The following is a 27,636-nucleotide window of genomic DNA, read 5'->3' as shown; positions in this document are numbered from 1 at the left end:
TTCCTATACTTTACCCACGCCCTTTCCAGTGATCCATCTCTCTGCCTGTTTCATCAGTCAGAGAGTCGTATCATTTGGAAGGTCTAAACTTGACTTCATAACTATCAAATCGTGTGAACAGGGATCCGGAAGACCCTACCATCTGTATCCTTTTGAGTACTGTATCCTTTTCAGTCAATACTTTGGTGCTTTATGACAAAACCTTTATGCCTTAGCCTTCCTCTTAGATTAGCTTCCTGTCTTTTCCTTGGAGGGGTGGGGGAAGTTTGCCTTGGTAATTTCGTTTTTCCCTGCTCCTGATCCTTACTTTCTATTGGGATCCATTCCATGTTTTCCATTGCACTTCTGGATTTATTTCCCTTTTGATTATTAGGTGTGGTGTGCTGTTGTAGCTAGCTCCTGTGTGAATGCCTATGTTTTCCTCACTATTCTGTAATCACTATTCCAACTTAGGTATTTAGTTATCCTCCCATTGCTGTTATAGCCTTTCTGGTTCCCAGTTTTGATCAACAGGGTTCGTGGGCTTGCTGACATTCAAGAGGTTTTTCTCGTCCTTGTCAGTACTGTTTTTTAGTTCCCTTATTTAATACCATCAAGAGTGTTAGTGCACAGATCCTGTCATTGCTTGCCCTCTACGTGGGTTTAGCGCTGTCAGTACCTGTAACAGCAATTGGGGGGTAAGGCGCTTGCCGACTTTCCTCGCGGTCAGGTGCTTACCCCACATCCCTTTTCATATATTGGTTTTGTTGTCACACTCCTGGGTTTTAGCATACATGAGTCTTGGTTCCTGTGTGCACGTAGTTTAATTCGAGGCTATTCACTGTGTGATTTAGTGCACATTTCCCTTGCCATATTCGCTGCCTTTGTACTCGCCTGACTAATCCTGATATTGACCTCCGCCCGAGGGTCTTCACCAAGCTCATGGTAGTGGTGGCAGCGCACCTCAAGAAAAGGGGGATTCACGTCTACCCCTACCTGGACGATTGGTTGACCAGGGCGCGCTCTCCCGAGCAAGTCCTGGATCATCTGTCAGTCACCTGCCACTCCCTCCACAAGCTGGGCTTCTCCCTCAACTTAAAGAAGTCCCATTTGACACCAACTCAGAGGCTCCAGTACATCAGAGCAGTGCTTGACACGTCCCTGGGGCAGTGTTTTCCTCCCCAGGTGAGGGCTCATCACATTCAGCAGATGGTGCACAAGTTTCAGCTTGCCCAGAGTCTCCCAGCGTTCGAATTCTTGAGATTGCTCGGCCTCATGGCACCCTGCATTCTTCTGGTGCCGGAGGCCAGGTTGCGGATGAGATCTTTGCAATGGGCACTCAAGCTCCTGTGGTCTCAGTCCTCCGGCAGGATGTCTGACCCTGTTCAGGTGCCGTCCTCGGTTGCCCAGGACCTTCTGTGGTGGACCGACAAAGGCAATCTGATGAGGGGGGCTCCGTTTTGTCTACCCTGGCCAGAGGTGACGATCGTGACGGACGCATCCTTCACGGGATAGGGAGCTCATGCCAACGAGTTGACAGTCAGCGGTCATTGGTCTCTGTCTGAATCCAGACTCCATATCAATCTGTTGGAGCTGAGGGCCGTCAGGCTAGCCCTGAAGGCTTTTCTGCCGACTGTGCGAGGAAAGAATGTCCTGATTCTGACAGACAACACGGTGGCCATGCACTACCTCAACTAAAAGGGGGGTCTGGGTCACTTCCTCTGTGCAGGGAGGCGATGCAGCTCTGGTTCTGGGCAATCCAGCAGGAAGTTTCGATCTCGGCAGTTCATCTGGCCGGAGACGAAAACGAAACAGCGGACGCTCTGAGCAGGCAGAGCGCGATCTCTCACGAGTGAGAGTTGGCTCAGGAGATTCTCCTGGAGATCTTTGCCCTTTGGGGGACCCCTCAAGTGGATCTCTTCGCCTTCAGTGTCAACCGGAAGTGCGAGAGGTTCTGCTCGCGGGAATTTCCTCCGAAAGGAGCCTTAGGAGACGCATTTGTGGTGGAGTGGTCATTCTCACTGCTGTACGTGTTTCCTCCAGTCCCTGTCATTCCGCAAGTGTTGCGGAGGTTACGGAGGTTCAGTTCCCGGATGATCCTCATTGCTCCGGCGTGGGTCCGGAGGACGTGGTACCCAGACCTTCTCGACTTGTCCATCTGCCCTCCACATCGTGTTCCCTACCGAGACGATCTGCGCTCACGGGAGGGGGGGTCAGGTTCTCCATTCAGAGGTCAGATCCCTCAACCTTCACGCTTGGTTTCTGAAAGGTTGAGGTATAAGGATTGGGACCTCCCTGAAGATGTGATGCAGGTGTTGCTCTCGGCCAGACGGCCAGCAACAAAGTCCCTGTGTCGTTGCCGTTGCCTTAAGTTCTGCGACTGGTGCAGGGTTAAGAATGTGGATCCTTTTGCATGTGACATTCCCATGGTTCTGTCTTTTTTGCTTTCTTTGGCCCACAAGGGCCTTCAAGTGGGTACTATTAAAGGTTACCTGGCGGCGCTGTCCATATTTAAGCGCTCGTCTGAAGAGTGCTCCTATTTTAAAATTCCTTTAATTTCTCCGTTTTTGAAAGGGCTCACTAATGTGTTCCCTCCATCACCTTTCCAGGTGCCCGGATGGGAATTGAACCTTGTTCTCAAGTTTCTGATGGGTGCTCCGTTTGAGCCTTTGCATTCATGTCCTTTGAAACTGTTAACTCTTAAAACTGTGTTTTTGGTTGCGGTCACTTCCGCTCGCAGAGTGAGTGAGTTACAGGCACTTTCAGTTAAGCCACCCTTCACTGTGTTTCATAAGGACAGGGTTGTCCTTAGAGTTCGTCCTTCCTTTCTTCCGAAGGTGGTGTCGGAATTTCATTTAGGCCAGAAGGTTGTTCTTCCGGCATTTTATCCTCCTCCACATCCTGGTAAGGAAGAGGAGAGAGGCTCCATAGGTTTGATCCTAGGAGAGTGTCAAGCTATTATATTTCATGCATGTCCCGGGTCAGAGTGGACAATCAACTCTTCCTTGGTTACGCTGGAATGCGTTTGGGACAAGCTGTGACGAAATAGACTTTGTCTCGCTGGATTATTTTGGCTATCTCGGAGTGTTACCGCTTGGTGGGTAAGGACCCACCGGTCAGTTTACGGGCCCATTCTACCAGGGGTATGGCTGCCTCTACTGCCCTACAGAGGGGTGTTCCTATTCGTAACATCTGTGATGCAGCCACCTGGGCTTCGGTACATACTTTTGTACATCACTACTCCCTCGATTCCATCCGGGGGCAGGATCTGGCCTTTGGCAAGGCGGTCCTTTACTCCGCAATTTGATTGGGCATTCTAAATTTCTCTTTTCTAAATTCTTTTCCCACCTCCTTGCATTGGTACTGCTTTGGGAGCCTGTCATAGATATGGAATACGTTGGAGGACCCAATCCCCTCAAAGAAGTTACTCTCTTACCTGGTAATTTTCTTTCGATGGGATGGTCCGACGACGTATTCCATATCGCTCCCTCCCTGCCTTCCCTGTTACAGAATTTCTTATGCGATTGCAGCTTACGTTTCCGCAAGGCTTTGTGTGGTCAGACTGGCAGAAGACTGGTGCCACACATTCTGGGAAAAAACTACAACTGAGGCTATGGGCGTCGTGCGTCCTACTTATAACATCCAATGACGTCGGCCGTCGTAGGAGGTCCTCGAGGGCGGCGTATCGACGTCATTGACGCAGACGCCGAAAGATTTTCTGAATCAGCACAGCTGTGGTGATTACTGTCATAGATATGGAATACGTCGTCGGACCATCCCATCGAAAGAACGTTACCAGGTAAGAGAGGTAACTTGTTCTTTTCAGGCAATGAGATGGTCGAAAGAGTCTGTTATAGTCTTGTTAGACAAACAGAGAGCATCTTAGAATTGACCCATTCCCAACCTACTAAACTGCCCGTCCTCAAGATGCACTCCTTTAATGTGCTCCAGACGTTTGACCCTACCATGTCGAAAGGCACTTACCGCGCCTTCCGGCACACTGTTCCTGCCTTTTCTAGAACAATAGGTTCACTTGTCTCCAGGCGGTAATCCTCCCTTTATGTCCAGGTTCATGTGGCGTCACCTGTTGGCATTGGCCTGTTTCCAGTCACATCCTCCTTAGGCGAGGAACGTAGGCCTCTGAGCCATTGATAACATCTGCAATAGTTGAACAGTCCTTTGTGTGATCCAGTTTAGACCAGTGTAAGGAAGGCATGGTATCAACAATAAGACCAACACAAGTGACCACATTTCAAGGGTGTTTATTGAACTTTTGCAAGGGTGTGATAAACGCCTATCTAAACCTAAATCTAGAGATGGGAGCAAGCTACGACTATCAAATAATAAAAATGCTGTCCTAGTGGAGTCCTCAAAATAAAATGGCGTATACTAAAAAACCTATTGCCAATCCTTACCACTAATTTACAAATAATGTGGGGTAATGTTCATGAAAAAGAAATAAGTGTTCAAAAAATGATAAGTCGGGATGTTCGGGCCATTGGCCTCCCTTTCCCATGTTTTCAACACGGGACAAGGCAGGTCACTCGAGAAAAGCACACACTTTATAGCTTCTGCGGCACGAGGATACAGTTCGGTTTTCACAGTTCAGGACCTTCTCTGTCCAAGTCTCTTGCAAAATTCTTGACTCTGAGGGCCTGGTGTACAACAGAATAATAACAGGCAAACTTTCTTTCCTTTTTCCTTGTTTAATTTGGGTGTTCACCTTGGATCTCCATCTACTGGGCTCAGATCCCTTTCAAACCAAACAGTTCAATGGTGGATTCCCATCTTCTAGGCTCGGATCCCTTTCCTCCACTTAATTAGTCTCCCTCAGTCAGGCTCGGACCAATTGTGATGTACATTAAACTAGCGAAGACTTTCCACTGTGCATAGGGTTTGGCTTGACCCGTTGCATGACCACTTCAATCTTAATATTCCTTTTTCTCCCACTCAGCATCAGTTGGATACCTTACAGAGACTTTCGAATGAGCGCTCACGCGGCGCCGCACCACTCTTTGTATGGTATCTCTTCTTGGCCTCCCAAAGTTCAATTACAAAGTTTGCTGCTCCTTTTTGTTGCCAATTACTCATGTCGCTCTTCACAAACTTTACACTTTATACAATGTTGCCACTTGCAACCTTGGTTCAAAAGAAAAGCTGGTTTGATATCAGTTTCTGCGACTCACTGGCTGGGCTGTCTTATCTGATGCTGCTTTGTTGTAGGAGTCAAGGACAGTACCACAGCAGCAATCGCTCCTCCCCGTCTTGTTTATCGATACGGGAGAGCCCCAGGTACCTCCAACACACTGTACAGGTTTGATCAACCTTAATTCCTGATCTTGGGTTTCTTACTTTCCAAGGCTCACGAAAGTAATGGTTTTTAAAGGTCAAGTGTACTTCTCCTTGCAACTCTTTCCGGTCTTGCCGTCTTTCTCCTTGTATTAAATTGCTACCGTGGAACAGCTCTGTCCTTGTGTGTCTTGTCTCACTCAGAGTGTGCCTTCGTGCTCCGCCTTTTATCCGTGTGGGGAACTGTGATGGAAGTCGTGTGTGATCCATAATTGCCTGGCCTTGCCTGACCATGGTGCTGCGACATGTCGGGTATACGGCTCTCGTATTAGTCTGTTGTTGCTCACGATGAACTGTCCGTGAGAAGGTGTTCGTGTCGGGAAAGGGGGTGGGGATGGGGGTTGTGTTCCTAGGTATACTACCTAGATGGGGAAAAGGTGTTATAGGGAATGGGATACCCGTCTCACCCTTCGGTGTCCCACTTCCGCTCCCCGAAGACCGCTCATCCAGGTGATCCTCCCGCACTGCTCCACCCCCAGGAACTGGATCCAAAAGGGATGGCCGTATCCTGGATGACAGATCCCCAGGGACTAGCGGGTAAGACTCCTTCAGGTTTCTCACACCAGCGAGATCAGTTTTCAGCGAGCTAGTGGCCTTGTCCCAGTCACCCTGGGCTGGCTGAATGTCCAGAGTCCGCGGTTTCAGCACACATGCGCGGTCTGAATGGTGACAACCAGCATTGCCTGGTGCCAATCAATTGGGGGTACACTAGCCCAAGTATACTAAGATTTAAGGCCAAATAATAAAAACTAGGGGCGCAAAGTTGCCAATATGGCAAGGTGCTGACAATCCGTTTCTTTTCCTTTTTATTTGTTTTCTTATGATAAGGAAATCCCTCCTGAACCCACCTCCTCCCATATCTTAAACTCTTCCATGCCTGTGTTCATGCATTTATTGATTTTACTTCTATGCAACCGGGAGTCTGCACTCTTCCACACACTCAGGGGACCTTTTGTCTTCAAGGCAATATATCTGTAAAAACAAACAATTAGCAGCATGCACTTTGGTCTAATAAGCAGCATATTTTTCACCTTAAGTAAGTGGTGGGATTACTGATCTTACAGTTCTTCTCAAAACCTTGCAGAAGGAGAATTTAATTTGCTTGGTCAATGTAGCTTTTATTTTTTTTATTTTTTTTAAATTTGATATAGCTGTAAAAACAGCCTTCTAAAAAAAATACAATTCAACCATACAAACACAAAAATATCATTATACATAAGAGAAAATAAAATCACGACAGTTCATCATAACATTTTTCACCCACATAATAATACACTTAATCAGTTTAAAAAAGAAATTGAATAAAAAGGGGCAAAAGTTATAGAAAAAGAAAAATGCAATTTGACTCAATTAAAGAAAAAAACAATAGAGGAAAAAGAAAAGATCCTAACAAAACATAATTCAATCGTCTATATCTAAAATTAGACAGTTATCATCTGTACGTCATATAAAAATTATTATGAATCACCATAAGCTCCAGACAGTTTGGGCATGTATATTTTGCTAAAGTCAATTACATCAAATTGTTCCCCCAAACTTAACGATTGAAAAGTGTCATTGCCATGTTCATTTTTGGACTTTGACTATTATATAAAATATTCCACAGAGTTTCAGAGTCTAGGATTGAACGTTCAACGAACATATGTTTAAAAAAAATGCTCATCTCTCTCTCAGTTTCAGCAATCAAATGTTTCAATGTTTCCATCTGAAGTGGGTCTTTACAAAATCTACAATTACCATTCTCTGTAGTTTTCCTCATAAATCGTACTTCATTAGTCAGACAAATGTTCAATCTAATTCTCAAATATCCTAGTCTATTTTTGGGATCAGGATATTTTAACAAATAATGTTCAGTATTATGGAGTTCTTTAATTCTATACGCTTGTTTATTGAATATTCTCAATTTTAAGCAGGAATTCCTGGTATTAATCCAATCATTCAGCCAACATTTCTTTTTGGCTCTTTCTGGATTTGTAATAAGAAGGTCGTTCTCAATACCTGCTTCCTCCATCATTTGTCTTATCCAATTACGCCATTTACAAACTCTGCGGTTATCAGATTCCAGCATGTATTTGCCCATTTTAAACATTACATTATTTATATCAGTCACCATTAAATACTTGAGATATAATGACAGAACCTTCCAGCAATAAATGGCATATAAAGATATGATGCCTAACTCATGACAAATCAAAAACGTGGACACTGTTGTTGGTACACCGCATTTTGTTTTGCAGTATCTGCCTTCCAATCTTAACCATGTTTGCTCGGATATGATGTCTCTAGATTCAGTGCCATATGTCACTATAGGGGTGACTTTTTGTTTATAAAATATCATGGCCGGTGACAATGAAAATTTACCATATTTGGCTAATATGATTTTAGTTTGCTCAATGCCAGTTCTATTCTTTTGTTTCATTTCTCTGTGAAATGGTACATCATTTACCTCATTACTAATTTGTAAGCCAAGATATTTATACTCGGAGACAACCTCAATATCAACATTTTGAATAGACCGGATTTTCGTGAGGTTCTTTTTTAGGCCCATAATCATTATTTTGCATTCCTCTTGGTTTATTTTTAGTAAATTAGCATCCGTGAACTGTGTCAATGCTGCTAACAGAGCAAGCAATCCCCTGGAAGTCTTGGCCAATAGAACCAAGTCATCGGCATAGAAAAACCAGGGGATTGCTTGACTCCCGATGCGCGGAGCATCTGAGACAATCAACCCAAATGTATGTCGCACATCGGAAATAAAGAAATTAAACAATGTGCTCGCCAGTATGTATCCTTGCTTTAAACCTCGAAATGTTTGGATTGGGTTTGACAATGTACCATCCAGTGCCAATCTGATTTGCACTGTTGTATTAGAGTGTAATTCATTTATCCAGAAGATCAAATAAGACGGACAATTAGCCATCAGCAGTTTCCCAATAAGTCATTTTCGACAAACTAAGTCGAATGCAGTCTGTAGATCAATAAACGCCAGAAATATCGGCTGTCCCTTCGCTTGTTCCTGGGGCTTAATGACCTCCAGGATATGCAAATCGATGGAAGTACCCATTCCAGGCAAAAAGCCAGTTTGATTTGGGTCTCTCATTTAGGTAATATTTAGCCAATTGTTTAAATCTCTAAGTAATAATCTCGCAAATAATTTGCTTGGTATATCCAGCAAGGAGACTGGTCTATAGTTTACTGGATCAGAATTCAACCCATTATTATAGATTGGTATAGTAATAGACTTCCTCCAAGATGGAGGAATAAATCCCAATCTCAATATTTGTTTGACTAGAGTAACAAAAGTCAGAGCCCATGCAGAGGGATGTTTTTTAATCATATAATTGGACAGGCCGTCGGGGCACGGAGCCTTCGAAGCTGATAGTTTAGATATATAAAACAAAATGTCATCAACATCAAATTTGAGGTCCTTCTCATGTCTCTTGGCATAAGTAATGTTTGGCATCCTAACCTCTGTATCATCATATAGAGTTTTGTAGTAGACACCCATACCTCCTGAGGAATTGGGTTCATTTGATGCACTATTTGCACCTTGAAATGTGATTCTTTTAAAAGTGTCCATATTTTGGACGAAGTCTTGGAATAAAGCCTCTCTATTTTCTCTGCACCTTTTTGGTACGTTTGGGCGTGTCTGGTTTTGAGCCAATTTTTATATTTACATTTAAGCATCTTCAATTGTGACACTCGTGCATTCCAGTCCAGTTTTAACAGCTGTCTTTTATCATGTCTGTATTGGGATTTGCGCACGGCAACCTCACTGTCGTAGACATGGAGCATTCTCGACTCTGCTCCATTTGCTAGCTTCTTTCGGCTTGCAAAAATTTGTAACTCTTCAACATATGAGGGTCCCCTTTCATGACAAAAGGACTTGGCATGTGCATATGTCTTAATTCGATTCAGATTCAAAGATTCTAGCATCGTCGGCATCCAATAGAATCTTTTATGCAGTATTCAAAGTCATATTACAAGCTATAGACGTCTCAGGCTTTTTCTCATTAAAACACAATTCCCATTGAAAAGTTTGAATGTCATGGTCACTTTTATCTTGATAAATTATCTAAAACTCGGAGATCAGGTTAAAGAGACCCATATCTACAAAAGCATAGTCAATGTAGGCAGATTGGGCTCCTCTATGCCACGTAGGATGCAGCTGGGTATCACCATTTGTAGCACCATTTAATCTCAACAAGCGACGTTCAGTCATAAATGAATACCATCTTTTAGCAGCCGTGGCAGATCCTTTCCCATTTGGTCATGGCAATTTATGTTCAAGTCAACTGTTACTATTAAATGTTCACAACTTGAATCAAGAAGTGTTAGGTTCAGTAGCTCCTCTAAAGCCTCGAAAAAAATGGTTGTCAGTAATTGCCACATGGTTCCAATAAATATTTATTAGACCAATAGTCAAGTTAATTTTTATTTTTACCATCTGTAGGAAACTATTTGGAGACCTCCACGGTTCTAATTGAATATTAGGAGATGTTTTAACAGCCACCATGAGTCCAGCCATAGGTCTCCCTCTTACCGGTACAATGGCAGGAATCAATAGTAAAGCCACATTTCCTGAAAGGCTAGTATGTCATATTTCCATAAGAGATTATCTTTAGAAGATGGTAAGTGTTTAAACCCTCTGGTATTCCATGAGGCTACTAACAAGAAGTTACTGGATGGCTTAGTTAATAGTTATTCACTCTAGAATCCTTTCCATCACCCCTTTGACCGCCCTCGGCTGATACAAACATTTGCTGATTTGCGTCAAGATTTTTGATATAACCACCAGACTTCAATATATATTGATTTCTTTACCTCTGGACATTTTGGTTGTCCAGAGATGAATAATTCTTTAGCACAAAACCCAGCTCATACAAATCTGCTCTATCCTGCCACAAAACATTTTTGACAAATCCTGATTTCATCCACAATTTGACCACTGGAAGGTCATTTTCATTTACAAATTCTATTTGGTCTATGTCTCCTGAGCACATTCCCGCTAAAGTAGGTACATCCGCAAAAATGTTAATCACAGATTGTCTGTTTAGATCAAAACTGTTAAAGGGATGCGGACGGTACTGCAAAGTCAAATGGTTGAGTTCTTGTTTTTTCAACATTTGCTTTTGACCCCGAGCTGATGACAAAATTCCCTTAGTTTGATTTTGGGGTTGCAATTGTCAAGGAGTATTTATCTGAGAAGGTCGACTGATTTCATTATTATTCGTTTGTAAAGACGACTCTTGTTTGTTAGCTTGAAAAATCAGTCTCTTCAGTGATTGTCTATGAATGATTGGAGAGGTGAAATTGAACAATCAAATTTCTCCATTGGACTCTTCAGCATCCACCTGCACCCCCTCACTTTGCTTCCTGTTGTCAAGCTGCACACTCTGTATTGGGACAGTCAACCCTCCTTCATTTGTGAATTTCTGGCTATCTTGCTGAGCGGATATGTTTTGTGGTATCACCACCTTTTGCTCCTCACTCAGAGAGATTAAGCTATCCAAAGGTTCGTACGCCATTGATTTGCTTATAATCTCCTGAGCTTCTGCTACTTTTAGTAGGTGTACATTTTTATATTTGTTGGCAATGGCAGTGCGAGCAGCCGCAGCTGCAGATTTTGGCATAGTTAAAGATTGCAAAAAATGTCGAGTTCCTGTAATTTTCGAATTTGCCACACTCCTAACATTTTTAGTTTTTTTACTGTTAGCATTTAAAGGACGAGTTGTCAGGTTTTTATTCTTCTTTTCAAAGATGTTGTACGTGGGAATATTACTACTCTAAGGGACTTCATCATGATTTTAGATTTTGCCTTTTTTTTATACACATCTTTTACCCAATTTACATTGTTCAAATGGTCCATTCATTGGTTTATCAGATGGCAATTGCACTGGCCTTGCTTTCGCACTTTCTTCCGTTATGGAATTACTTATGATTCCAATTAAAGGAGTGGAATTAGTCTTAGTTTTTTGTTGTAAGACTTCCTGTTGGTTTTGCGTGCAATCTATTAGCAAAACCTCATCATGGTCTATTGCTAATTCACTCCCTTCCATATCATCAACTTCATCAGTACTATTCTTTACTTTATGCTGCTTTTCACAGCATTCACATCGTACCTGATTGAGGTTTATTTCTTGCATTAGTTGCACTAGGGTCGTATGTTGTGCATTCATATTTTGTATCCAGAGTATCATACAATCGCGTTAAATAAAACAAGGCCACATTTATTGTTTGGAGCGACGTTTCAAGCCCTGTTAAAAAAATGCCCTGGTACTGGTTGAGGCCTATCTATAGGGGCTGAATAATTATGTCGCAGAGTCTGTGGAATAAATGAGCAAGACAATACAGAGGAGTTATTAGCTGTGGGGGAAAACATCATCGGCGATTGAGACAGCTCACGCATACGAGGATTCACCTCCCGATTTTCGACATTGGGGTCACCATTTTTACAAGAGCGTGGTGCCTTGCTTTCATGAGCATTCTCTACATCATTTAAATCTATCACATAGTTCTCAAGGTTATTCAAAGGTAAGACATTGTCTAAATTTTGCTTATTTTGATTGTCGTTTCCTTGTTCTGTTTCTGTGCAAGAGCTTACAGCTTGTGCATCTGCCGAGGTCGGCTGAGGAACAATTATATCCAGAGCACCAGCCGCCCCCAGAGAATCCGGGGGAGTATTCATATTGGCAATTAACTTAGTATTGGCATCTAAATTCTGTGTCCTCTCAGCCACCATTGGCCCGATAGTCGAACATGAAGGTGGAAGGGACAGCAACGGCCGCTCTTCTCCCGTAGCACCCTTCCCACCAAGAGCACAAAACTTCCTAATATCGGCCATCGCTGAGCAGCCACAATGAATTTTTGCTGATTTAGACGTTCTTCCCAATTGAATCGTTTGGGAAGACGATTTCGGTGTATAAACCGCTTCTTTAGTACACACTGTAATATCTGCCCGAGTGGGCATGCCCGATTTTAGCGTTTGCACCATTCCTCAATTATCGGAATGGTTTCTATATTCTATATTCATGTACAAGTACAATTATCTATGCAGTAGATGAAAAATAGAACAGAGTTTCAAAACCTTACACCGCGCCGCTGACAGCTGACAGCCGACTGGCACTTCCAAGCACTTTGCCAATGCGCGCGCTGCCTGTGCTTTAAGAAGGATTCTGGGAAAGTGGGAGGGGCTTAGTGTCCAAATTACTATAAAAAGGGGATAAAAGGGAAACATATAAGTAAATAATACTTTTTATATATGTCCACAGAAATGGCTGGGATCCTTTTCACTCTGCTTTAGAGTCGTAGTTCCGTACCGTGATGTTCGAAAACACGTAACGTAGTGCAGTCCTTAATTCCAACAGTCTCTCCAGCCACAACAGACACATCCAAGCACTTCAAAAATGCGCGCAGCCCGTGCTTTAAGAAGAATTCTGGGAAAGTTGGAGGGGCTTAGTGTCCAAATCACATGATGTTCAAAAACACGTAACGTAGTGAGGTCCTTAATTCCACCAGTCTCTCCAGTCTCTCCAGCCACAACAGGCACTTCCAAGTAGCTTTTCTTTTGTTTTCAGCTCGCTTTAAGATTTTAATAAAGACTTGACACTAAAGGCGTATGCCTTTGTTAGCTGGTTTGTTGAAATTCTTTGTGTTACAAATTGGCATCTAAGTGTTTTACTCATTTTCTTTTAGGCAATGAGAGGAATGTTCCTGTAACCACTATTGAAGAACGTCAATGTTCTTGTCTTAGCTCCAATCATGGGACTGTATATCACTTTGTGTTAGGCTGTGCTATTTTCTGTTCTTGGTGTAATATGGAAGCAATAACAACTCTGATAGAAATTGAAACCGTAAATATGAAGAGGTGTAACAATAACTAATTTTACAATGACAATAATGTAAATAGTCAATATAAAGTCATGCTAAATGATGAAAGCAAAAATAATACATTTTCCTTTTTAAGAAAAAAGGCAAATTATGTGCCAAAATATGTATTTTTTTAATGTGCTTTGGATTTTGTATTGATTTAGTAGCACCAGGACACCCCACCATACTAACCCAATCGAAACCCATTGTCCTGTTGTTTGCACTTATATATTTCCAGAAGGTATAACTCCAAAATGGCTGGGCAGGGACCCCAGCAGCCCACAAGCACCATTCTGGTTCTATGTGATATAGCGGTTCAAAAAGCATCATCCTAGTTGATAATGCATTTTCCTTCCACTGAGCAGATTCTCCAACATATTCTAGGATTGGGATAGTTATATATCAAACTCCAGTCCTAGAATATGTGGGGAAAATGCTACGTAAGTGGGAGGAAAAACATTGATCTCCTAACTGTTATTTGCAGGTGAGAACATCAATAGATATCCACCATTACAACCTGCGTCTACCCTCCTCACCTGCTCTGAACAATTCTGATCACAGCACAGAGAGGTTTTTTAAATTTAGTTTTAATTTCATTTTGTCATTTGTATAGCACCGTCCACCATGGGTATGGTCCCATCTATTTTAGAAATTGGAATGTTTTTGCTTTGTACATTTTTATCTGAATTATTTTCAATAAATGTTATTTTTACTTCTTCGTGTAGGGTAGTCATCATTTTTGCAGGGATTGTTGACTTTGCAACTTTTTTTCCTGAGTTCTTACCAATTAAGTACCCCATGGCATTTTTGTTTATTCAAGGGGTGTGATGGTGCAAATAAACTGAACGGACAGATTAGCAAATTACGTAACTGTCCACACATATTCCTCCAACCATTCCCAGGTTTTAGACTTGAATATTCCCGTCTTCAAGACAGAGGAGTCTAAATCTGACATTTGGCAAGAGATGCGGTTGTGTCCAATATTTAATTTTGTTACCTTTTTAAAAAGTGTTTGGCGTCTTTGCCCCAAGGGCATACCAATGAAGAGGCAACTCCATGGAGGCAGAATCCCTATTGTAAAGGCCACGGTTTCACTGTATGAAACTAGTTTACTTCAGACTTGGCAGTTTAGAGAACCAGGAAAGACATTTTGCAAATGCCAGCATGTTTTGGGAGATTTTAACAAAAATTGTAGCAAAGCAGTTCTATGTCTCAGCATTGACAACTTGGTATGCCATACAGGAAGCCATGCAATATCAAAGTTAACTTCGGAATATTTGGATTTTCATAGTTGTTAAATAAAAATGTTTATAATTTTAAGCAAATGTGAAATATTCTGCTGGTGGTCATTAGTATTGGTGTCAAATATTGTTTTTTTTTGTGTATTCACTCATTTTCTTTTTCTTATATAGGAGACCAATGAAACCTTTTTTACTTTTCCTCTTGTAAATCACAGAGAAGCCTACAGTCACTTCCATTGCCACAACAACTTATTGGTGAGCAGAAGTCCTATTTGTTTAAGTGGATGAATAATGTCTTGAATAGTATGCTTTGCTCTGTGCGGACCTGTCACCCGTTGAAGATGTTTTTAACCTGTTTTAAAAAAACAAATACATGCCAAACTTTCAAATTTCCGATGTACGAGCACTAACGGACATTTTAAATTACATCAGTTTAAATTACAGTAACTGTCTTTTATTGATTATCTCTCAGCAAATTACATTTTAGGGATTAACATCAGTTAAGTGGATGTGAGTTAAATAAAATAATTTGTCAAATGTCCTGCAAACGGATTCAAGTAATGTCTTGCCACACCAGGTAAGGCACCAGAAAAAAAGACTGCATAAAATCCTAATGTAATTTGACAACTTTTAGAATAACTTACACAAATGAAATGAAGCCCCTCAAAACTATAATACGCATGCTAATTAACTAAAACGTTTGAGAGTGAATACTATTACCACGGATCTGATTCCATAAAATGATTCTGACTAGATCAACATTTCTTAAAATCAATAGAATTTCAGAATATATCATTGAGTGTCAGCAATTTCATACCCAAAACCATCTTGCTGAAGAAACCACAGGTTTAACCTTCCTACTGCGACATATGTAAAAACCTTTGTGGTGGGAATCGAATACAAATTCTTGAAGGGGCTGCATCGCTTTATAAAACACAGGTATTGTGCAGCCTGCCTGGCAATCAGGCAATCTGTGGAAATATGAAATGCCTAAGTCATATAATTTACACACCCTCCCCATTGCTAAATCAGCAGCAAAGCACAAGGTTATTACTGCATTTTACTAATACCCACGTTTAGATGTTCCAGAGATCTGCTGTGGTCACTACATTATGTATGTTTGTATTAACTATAACCTTTTGGCAAATTACATTTCTGTACAGTCTTAGGGCCTGATTCACAGAAGCATTTTTATAATGTTGTAATCCCATTGAAAAAGCTTCTGTGAATCAGGCACTGAGTATGCAGAATAAGTGCTTGGATAAATTGTAAATTTATGCATGTGAGAAAATCCTTATTAGTGTGCTTTAAGGTTTATTCTCCAATGTCTCAAAAGATTAATTTCAAGATATCAATATCATTTCCTACAAAGAAATCAGTTTAATGCACTTAACTGTGTTATCCAAATATTTGTATTTCAGGTCCATTTTAAAAATGAACCGTTCAATAATATTTACTGGGCTTACTTTCCATAATTTGTTGCATATTTAGGAAACAAAAAGACAGCACAAGTCACATATTTATGACCATGTTAGGTCAATAATTATACAGGATCAAATGTACTGTTTGGATGCACACTTGCAAAACAACATCACACATTTCCCACCTCAAATGGTACCGGTCCAGACTGTAAACCATCTCCTTTCAAATGCTTTCCTAAGACCGGCACATCTACAATTTTTGGCCCTATGGCAGAGCCTGTTCGCCAGTTCTTATAGACCTAATAGTTTTCAACCTCCAGGAATTGGGTGAGCCAGATTCAGACCACCATCACAATGCGCATTCATGTTCTGGCGGTCTAAATCAAGGATCTTCTGAAGGTCCTACCTTGGGGTCAGAATATCTAGTAATAATTATGACTGATAGTAATTGATCAATAGAGGTGCGTCCCTGATTCTCTTACTACGCCTATGACGCAAAGAGGGGAATAGGATTTCTCCTCAATAGTGAATGTTCAGCTATTTCAAGACCTGTCAATACTTCCAAGTGACGATACAAACTTTGAAATGTGGTCTTTCTGGCATTGGAGTATGCAAACTATGCTAGCGAACTAAGGGCAACCCAAAGTCATATCCTACAGCTCCTTTGCGAAGTCAAGTGGCAGAGTACAGGTCAAATTTCTTTTTAATCTGCCATTGTATCAAGCTCCCAGAGCCAAGTCTGAAATGCTAAGGGTTATGGTAATTGCCATATGTTTTATGACACACTCCCTTGTGAAGGATCGAAGTTGAGGCTGTGCAAATACCTTCTCTTACTAACCACGTGAGCAGAATTCCCTTCCGCTATGAACCTCTGTCCTCACCCCATATGTGTTCCACCATCAGTGGGCTTAATGAGGCTTGCTGAGGACAGACCATAGGACAATATAGAATAGATCTGCCTCCTGAGGATGTGCTTATTTTACGACACCTTGGGGGAAGTAACTATTGTGTCTGGTTGAGGCAACAGGTTGGGGGGTTCCTGTTACTCCCTCTGGCTGAAAATCTAGCACTTTCTTCACACAAAGCTTTTCCTTCCCTCTTTGAACCCTCCCCGCCTCCCACTGCCATCTGCCATACTGACAGCTTAGAAATAGAGTGAATACTTATTTGAATGACTCTTCTGGTCATCTGGCTTGTAATAGTCAGATGACAACTTGACAATTTATGACAACTTATTGGAAACGCTGACCGGGCCTTGGGTGCTGACGCTGTGATAATCCGGTAACATGTTGGGCATCAGACATGCCAGGTCTCGATCTTTCAATACAGAACAGGATGTAGATTGCAGAAGTGTTTCTCAACACAGCTTTCGCCCGAAGAGCAGCTTTCCCGTTTTTGATGTGCTCCTGTTTCCTTGGATTCCGACCATGGGTCTGCTTTTCCAGATAGCGTCTTTGGTTTTTCTTTCGTTTTGGTTCCCTCAGGGTTCCGTGCTGGGACCCTTTCTTTTTCTCTCTATACCTCCCTTCTCTCCCCAGTCATTTCTTCTTTCGGCATTTCCCACCACTTCTACGCTGATGACACCCAACTCTTTATCACAATGGTCAGCTATGTCCTCTTCTTCAAATGAAGTTTCAGTCGCAAAACCCTCCCCCTCCTCCTCACCTCTGTCTTTTCTCCTGGTTTTCTTTTCTTCCTTGTTTCCTGGTTTCTCCTTTTTTTTATGAAGGTATGGACGGCCACGAAAGGACGCCACCGCGACACCGTATAGGTAAGGCGGTGAAAGATCTTCCGTGACCGTCGGATAAAAAGCCCACGGCACAAAAAACCCCTATAAGATGATTTCAGGCTGTGATCCGTTAGCAGGCTGGGTCGGCACACAGGAAGGATAAATGTCCACAGAAACGGAAGGCGAAGGCAGTCCAATGAGCAGGCAAGGTCGGTACACAGGAAGATGAAAAGTTCACAAAAAACGGGAGGCCGAGGCAGTCCAATAAGCAGGCAAGGTCAGTACACAGGAAGATGAAATGTTCACAAAAACGGGAGGCAGAGGCAGTCCAATAAGCAGGCAAGGTCGGTACACAGGAAGATGAAATGTTCACAAAAACGGGAGGCAGAGGCAGTCCAATAAGCAGGCAAGGACGGCACCCAGGAGGAAGAAAAGCTTTACAGAAAAGGGGGAGAAGAAAGAGGAAAGAAGGAGGGAAAAGCAGAACGAGGGCGGAGAGAGATTTACACAGAAAGCAACCAAGCGTGGCAAAATAAGCGGAATCAAGGGAGCGTTGCAACGCGTACGCGACCCGGAAGCTGAGGGTTAAAAGCTCCCGGTCGCGTACGCGAGCGGAGAAAGACAAGACCTGCAAGCACGTTGGGGAGAAGAACGTGACGGAAAGCTCTATGGCGGGCCACGGCGATAACGATTCCAGACTCGCCATCTTCCCCACGATGTGACACTCTTTCTTTCCTTCTCTTCCTTCACATCTGACCTCCACCTCACTTTTTCTTCCTGCCTCACGGCCATAAAAGATTGGATGTCATCCCACTTTCTTTCCCTCAATACTGACAAACTGAGGTGCTTTTCTTCCCTCCTAACACTCTCTCCCCTTCTCCCCCTCCCTTCATCCACTTTCCACCTTCCAACCTCCCCATTTCTTCCCATGCCTGCAATTTCGGCCTCCACCTCGACTCCTCTCTCTCTTTCTCCAACCACATCTCTCTAACCTCTCGAGCCTGTCGCCACCACCTATATAACATCAGCAAGATCCAGTCCTCTCTCACATTCCATGCTTCCAAACTCCTAATCTCCTCCCTTATTTTCTCCCGCCTCTTCTATTGCTCCTCTCTCCTCTTTGGACTCCGTCTCTCACCTAACTCCCCTAAAATCCATCTACCACTTCTATCTATACTGTCTCCTCGGCCCTCGAGACTCTATTTCCTCCTCTCTCTCTCAACTTGACTGGCTTCCCTTCCTTCCTCTCACAACTGAAATTTCAATTCCTCTGTCTTGTCTACAAATCTTTCCATGACCTGGCACCCCGCTACCTTTCCTCCCTCCTCTCATTTTACTCCCCTCCCGCTCTCTCCGCTCAGCAAACCTCTACCTCCTCACTGTACCCCCAGCCTCATGTGCCTCCTCACGCTTCCGCTCCTTCCAACTCTTGGCCCCCCTACACTGGAACTCCCTCCCGCTCTCCATTCGCTCCACCCCTACCTACTCATCCTTCCGCCACTCCCTCAAAGCCCATCTTCTTCACTCCCCCCTGACTTCCCTTCCCTACCCCTCCCCTCCTACCCTTGCCCCCCTCATTTCCGCCATCCTCTCACCTTCCCCTCTGACCTTAAATTGGTAACAAATACCACTTAAGTGCAATGAGGACACCAGATCACTCCCCCTCACTTACCCTCCCCCCTCCCACCCCCTCCCCGTACCTCAAATCTTACACCGTAACTCCCTTCACCTACCCTGTTCATGTTTGTCAATATGCTTCTCTCACTTTTGTACCTGTTGTTATATTGTAAAGCGCTTTGGCTTAAAGCGCTATATAAATTCAATAAAAATAAACATAAACCTCAGTTTGATGTAAATGGCGTTTGAACTCATATGGTTTGTTGGGCTTGCCTCAGGATTTCCCTTTGACTTGGTGACTATTCATTGTTGGATTTGGCACCTCCTTGAATGGAGTTCTTCCTGGATTTTGTTCAGTTTTTCTCTGGAACCTAGTGACTTTTGGGATTGTTTCACGAACCCAGGAGGGAAGAAGACCCATGAATTGTGTATCCTGCCCATATTGCTCTGCCGTTACATTAGACCAAGTCCTCGAATCATACAGGTCCGGTCCATCTACCACTTGTTTCTTTTTATTTTTCTCTATGGTTCACAGGGATAAAAGTTTCCTGATTAGTGCACACCCATAGGTTTTTAGGTCATTCACCTGCTGTTAATGTAAAAGTGGGGTGGGGAGAAAGAAGAAGGCAGGGGGATTACCAAAGAGCCCCAGAGATCACTTGCTAACATATGTTCCTCTTTCTTTCTCCATTTTAGGGGAAGACCCTTGTGGTTATTTTCTCTGCCTTTTCATCTCGCGACTCCTGGCTCGCATGTTTTCAGAAGTGGCGTGGAGGGAGGTCTGGTGGAAAGTCTGTCACCCTACAGGGATCTGTGGGCCGCATTTCTGACCATTTCAGTCTTTCATAGATCTATTGTAAGGGTGTTGGGACGCAGGACCTTAATGCTTTTTTGACAATGTAGAGCACAGCTCATCTCACTAGTTCAGAAAATCAAGCTCTCGTGATAGTCCCTATTTGCAAGCCCTACTCTATCAGGCCGAAATAAAATATTTCTGCTACGGTCACTTCACATTCCATTGAAATAATCTAACAATATATATTTGGGAATTTTATTACTGCTGCCAAAGATGCGTTGAAACCTTTGTGATAAACAATTTTCCAGAACACCATCTAGTTTCTGGCTCTTATAGATGCCTGCAGCCGTTTCATCTTACGGTTATCTCATTCCTTTTTTTAGATTGTGGCAACAATTTATGATCAGATCTCATTTGTCCCACTTGCTAAATCCTGCCATCCCTATTGCTTTTTAAAACAGGTTGTAAAGAAAACGTGTCTTTCCTTCAATTGCCATCATACCAAGAGGGGAAACCCCAGAATGTATCTTAACAGCTGCACAAGATTGAGTAACATGGTCTTAACAACTGGACTAAACCTTGATAAATCCATACTACAAGAAAAAAAAACAGTTTCGGTTCCTTAGGCACTTGGGCACCCATCACGGTGGACAGCCTGCCCGCGCATGCATTTCTCCCAGAACACTTGAATCTGTACACAATCCCAGAGTGTGTGATGGAAAGTGCCGCTCTCCCTCCCTCATCTGAGAAATTTGTTGCTATCGACTTTGCTGCACCTGGCCAGTGCAGTACGGGGGCAATATACCCCGTGGAGGATCTTGAATTGGATTAGTCGCAGACAGGCCGCTATCCCCACCTCCCTCAGGAACATCAGAGCCTCCACCCATTCTTCCGATTCCATCTGCCCCAAGTCCCGCTCCCATTCCTCCTTCAGGCGGGCAAGTTCTGTGGACCCAAAAGCCATGAGCACCTGGTACAATGTGGACTGGACCTTAGACGGAATGCCAGATGGGAACAGGTTATCTTCCAGAGGAGAATTCTTTGGGACCTATCCCAGAGCGGGAAATTGGGCCTTCATGGCATACGTTATTTGTGCATATGATATGATATATGATATAACATGGCGTTTATAACGTGCCTATACACAAGTGTTTCAAGGCGCGACGAGGCAAGGGAGGGGGAACAGAGAGAAGATGGACAACAATCCTACTAGGCCAGGTGTCCTTCAGACCGCGCAAGGGAAGGGGGAAGGGAGAAGTGCGGGGGGAAGAGGGAGGGGGACAGTGCAGTACATGGGATAATAGAATAAATAACAATAAGTAAAGTACGGCCAGCAGGTGGCAAGTGCAAGGGTAGAGAGTAAGTGCAGGCATCAGGTGTCAAGTGCAGATGGTGGCTCTGTAGGGATACAGAAAACAGTCCCCAATTACGGGGGTTGCCAGGAAGGTCGTGCAGGTGTGCGACTGGCGGGGGAGGGGGCCTGGGCCCGAGATCAGAGAGTGGCCAGGTAACCAATGCAGTTTCAGTTTCAGCCCGGAAATCAGCAGGGGAGAGAAGGAGAAAAAGCAGAAGCAAAGAGAACAGTTTTGAGGTGCTTCCGGAATCGGAGATGGTTCTCCTCAAGTTTCAGGGGGGCAGGTAGGCTGTTCCAGAGGGAGGCCCCAGCCGAAGAAGGAGATCTACCACCAACTCGTTGCATGGAGAAGCGACTGACCCTGAGGGAGTTGGAGGCGGATGAGCGAAGAGCTCGAGAAGGAAGATATTTAGGAAGAGAGAGTTGATGGTATTGAGGCCCCAGGCCCCAGAAGGCCTTGTGGGCAATGCAGAGGATTTTGAACGTAATCATCGCGGCCACTGGGAGCCAGTGCAGAGATTTCAGTCCTAGAGAGATACGATCCCTGGGCTTGAGGCCTAGGCAAGTCGTGCAGGTGTGCGACTGGCGGGGGAGGGGGCCTGGGCCCGAGATCGGAGAGTGGCCAGGTAACCAGTGCAGTTTCAGTTTCAGCCAGGAAATCAGCAGGGGAGAGGAGCAGAAAAAGCAGAAGCAAAGCGAACAGTTTTGAGGTGCTTCCGGAATCAGAGATGGTTCTCCTCTCGTTTCAGGGGGGTAGGGGGGCTGTTCCAGAGGGAGACCCCAGCCGAAGAAAGAGATCTACCACCAACTCGTTGCTTGGAGAAGCGACTGACCCTGAGGGAGTTGGAGGCGGATGAGCGAAGAGTTCGAGAAGGAAGATATTTAGGAAGAGAGAGTTGAAGGTATTGAGGCCCCAGGCCCCAGAAGGCCTTGTGGGCAATGCAGAGGGTTTTGAACGCAATAATCGCGGCCACTGGGAGCCTGTGCAGAGATTTCAGTCCTAGAGAGATCCGATCCCTGGGCTTGAGGCAAAGGACAAGTCTTGCAGCCCTGTTCTTGGTGAGTTGTAGAGGGCACAGAGTAGAAGCAGGCACATTTAGAAAGAGGCTGTTGCAATAGTTCAGCCTAGAGAGAACCAGAGGTCTGGAGACAGTGAGCTTCTGGGGGAAGGAGAGGAAAGGAAGACTACCTCTGAGGAGGTGCAGCTGGTAATGTGACTTCTTAGAGACGTCGGGAGATGTGAGGAGAGAAGGAGAGCGTGGAGTCCAAGATTGCCCCAAGGTTTTTAGCTTCACAGGTGGGAGCAGGAAGAGGGCCATGAGAGGCCGGCCACAGAGTGACAGGAAAGGTAGGTGTGGGTGTGCCGATGAGGAGAATCTCAGTCTTACTGGCATTAAGGCAGTGATCATTGGCCGCACACCACTCCTGGATGGCAGACAAACAGTCAGAGATGAGAGAGGGAGAAGAGGTGGCTGAGGGTAGCCTGAAAATAAGCTGAGTGTCATCCGCATAGCACTTGAAGTTGGGGCAGAGCGTGGCAATGCGGTGGGCAAGAAGTGCCAGGTATTGGTTGAACAGCCAGGGAGATAGGTTAGACCCCTGGGGAACACCACAGGTAGAGATAGAGACAGACGAGAGGAAGAAGTCAGCCACGCCAGGGCTTGACCGGTGATCCCCAGGTTATCACGGAGACGGTTGAGCAGGATGACATGGCTGACTGTGTTGAAGGCAGAAAAGGGATCAATTAAGATGAGGACAAAATGGGGTGTTGGAATTAAGGTTGGAGAGCAGGTCTTCACGGATGTTCAGCAGAGCAGCATCTGGCAGATCTGAAGCCAGACTGATGATCATGGAGACAACCAACAGATTCAGTGTGAAGATTGAGCTGGGAGATGGCCAGCTTTTCCAAGTGTTTGCCCAGGAAAGGAGTGATGGAGATTGGGCGATAGTTGGCCGTGAAATCTCTCCCCTGCCAGTAGGCCGTATTGCCCTTGTAACTCTTCGAATGGTCGAAGGCGCCCGTCCTGTACTTAGTCCGCTAGGGTGTCTATTTCTTTCACTGCCCAGCTCTTAAAATATCCCATCTTCAGGAGCTCCGTCAGTTGTGCATTATACCAAATGGGCTGCTTAAGGGTCAGTTTTCCACCCCACCCAATGTCCTTCTGCGCTCGTACCCACACATGGCACTTGTGCCATGTAAACCCAGGGAGAGTCCTCCTCCATCTAGTCCACCCGTAAAGTACCTGTCTGGGTGACCTGCCAGTCATTCTTCTGCGCTCCGCAGCTATGTGAGGGAGCGAGGAGTACCCGTGTAGCCAGTCGTTCACGGCCCCTAGCTGTGCTGCCCCGTAGTACCTGCACAGGTTGTGTAAGCCTATGCCCCCTTCCCACAGTGACGGTTGCAGTGTCTACAGTGCCACTCGTGGTTGTCCCCCCCACCACATAGGAGCACCCAGAGGGATCCCTCAATTTGTACAAAGACCTTCTTTAGAATCGGGAGCGAGGCGTTCTGCGGGACGTAAAGGAATTCGGTAAGTGTTAGCATCTTGAAAAGAGCTGCTTTGTCTAATACGGTCAGTGGGAGGGACTTCCAATGCGTAACGTCCTGCGTGAATTTAGTTGCCAACGGGGATAGATTTAGCTGACTGAAGTCAGACAAGCGTGGCCTGAGGTGGATGTCCAGGTATTTGAAGCCTGAGGCCGCTATTGTGTATGGGCATTCCTGAGGAAGCATTGTCACGAACCCTTGTACTGGGAAGAGAACTGACTTTTAATCCCACCCTCTCCAGGATTTCCCTGAGCTGTATTGCTAGTGGTTCTATCGCAAGTGTGAACTTCAGCGGCGAGAGGCGGCATCACTGCCGCATGCCACTCCCTAGGGTGAAGGCTCGAGAGGTAGTCCTGTTTACTCTTATTGCTGCCCTCTAGGCAGTGTATAATAGGCAAACCCAAACCATTTTCCCCCAAAACGCATGCAGCCCATAATCTCCCGCAGCGAGTCCCACCGCACAGAGTCGAACGCCTTCTCGAAGTCTATGGTGAGAAGTGCAAGTGTGTCCGCTATTTCAGTTGCCATGCCCATGGCGAGTTGCACCCGGCGCAGGTTCATTCACGTGGATCTAGAGGGCATGAACCCGCATTGGTCCGAATGAACTAGGGGTCTGATTACCCTCAACAGGTGATTGGCCAGTATTCTGCCTAGGATCCTGGCCTCCCCATTAATTAAAGATATTGGCGTGTATGAAGCACACTGTTCCAGAGGTTTACCAGGCTTTGGTAGGACCACTATACTGTCCAGCCCGAGATCAGGTGGTCAACTCCCGTCTTGTCTGCATTGTAGAAAGAGCTGGTGCAGCGGACCGACTATCTTCTCCCCCAGTCACTTCCACATCTCCCCCGGGAACCCATTGGGCCCTGGAGCTTTACCCATCTGTAGCTGCGCGATTGCAGTTGTGATTTCATCCTCCGATATGTCAGCCTCCATGCCCAGAGCCTGTTGCTCGGTGTGCCTCGGCAGAGGTACCTGGTCTATTGCAGTCGGCCCACCACCCCCATGTCCCCCTTGCCCGGGAATATAGTGCCTCATAATATTATGCAAAAGCCTCAGCAGTATCTGTGTCATTCGTCAGTTCCTCTCCTGAGGTGTTGAATAGGCTGTGCACATATCCCGCCCCTCTATCCCTTCTCTCCAGCCAGGACAGCATTTTGCGGCTTTGACCCCGGCTTTGTGTATTTAACTTTCCCTTGCCCAGTGAGCCTCCCTGGCATTGTCAATTGCCACAATACGTAGTGTTTCTTGAGCCATGACTAGTGCCGACTTGGCCCCCTGTGACCCAGAGAAGAGGAATTCCTCCTCCACCTCCCGTGCCACTCTCTCTGCCACCTCCACCTCCCACACATGTTCCTTGTGCTAAGCTCCCCCTCAGTGAAGCCTAATAGCCCTCCCACAGCATGACTGGGCTGTCGACTCTCCCAGTGTTCAGCTCAAAGTAGTCCCTGGTTTTGGCAGCCAGACCGTCTATGAATTCAGAGTCCCCTTGGTAATAAGTATTGAGATGCCAACTCCTATCGGGCTTGGGTATACCATTCTTTAACCCCATAACGGAGTGGTGTAGAGTGGCAGTCCTGCAGCTCGCTATTCTCAGATATCCTTGAAAGCTGTGGTTCATTGGGTGAACCTTAGTGTATCTACTGTTTCTACCAGCGCTCACCTGCAAGCAGACTCTTCAAAAGCTTCATTCACTCTGCGGAGCGGCTCAGAGTGGCAGTCCTGCAGTCCGGCATAGCGGTGTGCGGTGAGTGGATTTTACCCTGTTCAAAAAACCTTTCTACTACAACCCTTCAAAACATATCTGAATCAGTGTTTCAAGTCGAACTATGACACCACTAGCCACTAACTCTAGTTCCGACCTTGCCTCCCATACCACGGATTCTACACCAAACGTGGCTAATGCAGAATCTAATGCGATTTTTAACATCGAGCACTGCTGTAATTAAAATAGCGCAATACCCTGCAACGATCCGCTCTCAAACATTATTGCCAGCGTACTGCTGAGAGAAGAAAGCAACGAAAGTAAAGAAAGCAAAGAAAGTGCTGCTCCCAAACAGTGAGACTCCAGTAGCCCAGTCACTCCACATATTAGGCCTGGTGTGTCATTTGTTTCAAACATGACTACTTCATGCAACAAGTCATACCAACAGCCACATTCTGATTAATGCCAGCCGCTACCCTTCAATGTTGAAGCTGATATTACTGCTTGTACTTCCTCATATATTAATACCATGCAGTCGTTTGTGACATTAGCCTCAAGCCCGTCTCTGCCTATTTCTCTTGCTGACTCCAGGAAACCTGTGAGCCCCACATTGACAATAAACCTCACATACTCGCAAATGGAGCCTATCCAATTCCACAGCAGCTCACTTTTACCTGAGAAGATGATTTGCGATGTCCAAGATGCTACGGAAGCGAGTCTGAAGCCGAGCCGGTCGCAGTGGGAAGGACCATAGCAGTGCAGACCCCGGCTGTGCCAATGGTGACTTCTCTGGACCGTGTAGGTAGTCGTGAGCCCCTCACCAGAGTTACAGCGATCGAGGGAGGTGCCTGAGAGGTCAGTCCAGTGAGGTTAGTTTCACCCATTCCCCTTTGCCTCCCATACAAATGTCCTCAACCACAAAATCAACAGACTGATCCTTTATTCAGCCCGCCCTCCGCAGCCTGCCCTGTCTCGTCTAAAGTGATCACGGTCGAGGGAATACACAGAGCTGCCCTTGATCTGAAAAGAAATCTAGACATCCCGCTGCACGAACAACACGCTGCAAATTTCCTTGCCAAACGGGCTAACATTACACCTGAATGGAAGCCAATGCCCCTCAAACCACATTGCACCTTTGGTGCCCGAACATTTCATTATTCAAGGGGACGTCACCCATCTTCAGTGGAAAATGAAACTGTACACTTTCAATCAATGCAGAACTCAGAATTTACAGACAATAACCACATTAAAGCCTCAGAAATTTCGGATCAGCTAATGCTTGCCACGTCTCTGTCATTAGAACATAGAGAAAACTCAGCCAGGTGCTTCTCCCAAGTGGACCTACGACAGACCACTATGAACTCTAGGTCTTGCAGGACAAACTGGAACTGGTCACTGCTAAAAGCTACATCACAGGTCAAACTCAACAAAAGTGCAAAATCAAAGTTGAAATAATCAGTTTCTTCACGACACCTATTGGGTGATTTTCAAAATTTACAAGTACATCAAAAACAACAAAACGACAATATGTGCCATGCATCCACGCAAACTATTGAACAGAGTCCCGTTGAAGAAAAAAACAACAATCTTGATGAACATTCAACCAATTGTGAGTTTCTTTATTTTAACATATACATCAATATTATCGCCCTTCATGAAATGATATGAACAAATCGGCAAAAACCTTAGATCACACCACAGTTCTCGCAATGTTGCATTCTAAAATGATTCATGTGGCAGGCTTTATAAGTGGAGTCCAACAAAATATGGACACAAGTGAAGCAAAGATTGCTGCGTTACTTCACACTATTATGGATCCTAATTATAAAAGAGAAGCAGTCTTGCAGGCTCTCGCGATCACATGAAGTTATAGATCTTAATGTACCCTCCATGATGACGCCGAACCAACTGACATCAATTGCCATACAAACTGACCCTTCACATCAATTATCAAGTGAATCCCAAACAGAACTTACATTTAACAAAATCTTACCGTCTTTAAGAAACATCGTACACACAGATGTGCAG

At 44.7% G+C, this 27,636-nt stretch overlaps 1 protein-coding gene across 2 annotated transcripts in view; it reads left to right on the top strand.

Moving 5' to 3' along the window:
• The window catches only part of PGAP1 (post-GPI attachment to proteins inositol deacylase 1), a 1,466,013-nt gene that overhangs the window by 400,903 nt on the left and 1,037,474 nt on the right, over nt 1-27,636 (top strand). For both annotated transcript variants that reach the window (XM_069615724.1, XM_069615725.1), the window contains one exon: nt 14,610-14,693. In XM_069615724.1, coding sequence (XP_069471825.1) covers nt 14,610-14,693 — 84 coding nt within the window. The remainder of the gene's footprint in view (nt 1-14,609; nt 14,694-27,636) is intronic.

Source organism: Ambystoma mexicanum, chromosome 9 (genome assembly GCF_040938575.1).
Source record: "Ambystoma mexicanum isolate Mex_15411 chromosome 9, UKY_AmexF1_1, whole genome shotgun sequence".
NCBI classification, from domain to species: domain Eukaryota; kingdom Metazoa; phylum Chordata; class Amphibia; order Caudata; family Ambystomatidae; genus Ambystoma; species Ambystoma mexicanum.
This window is presented reverse-complemented; position numbering and strand designations above follow the sequence as displayed.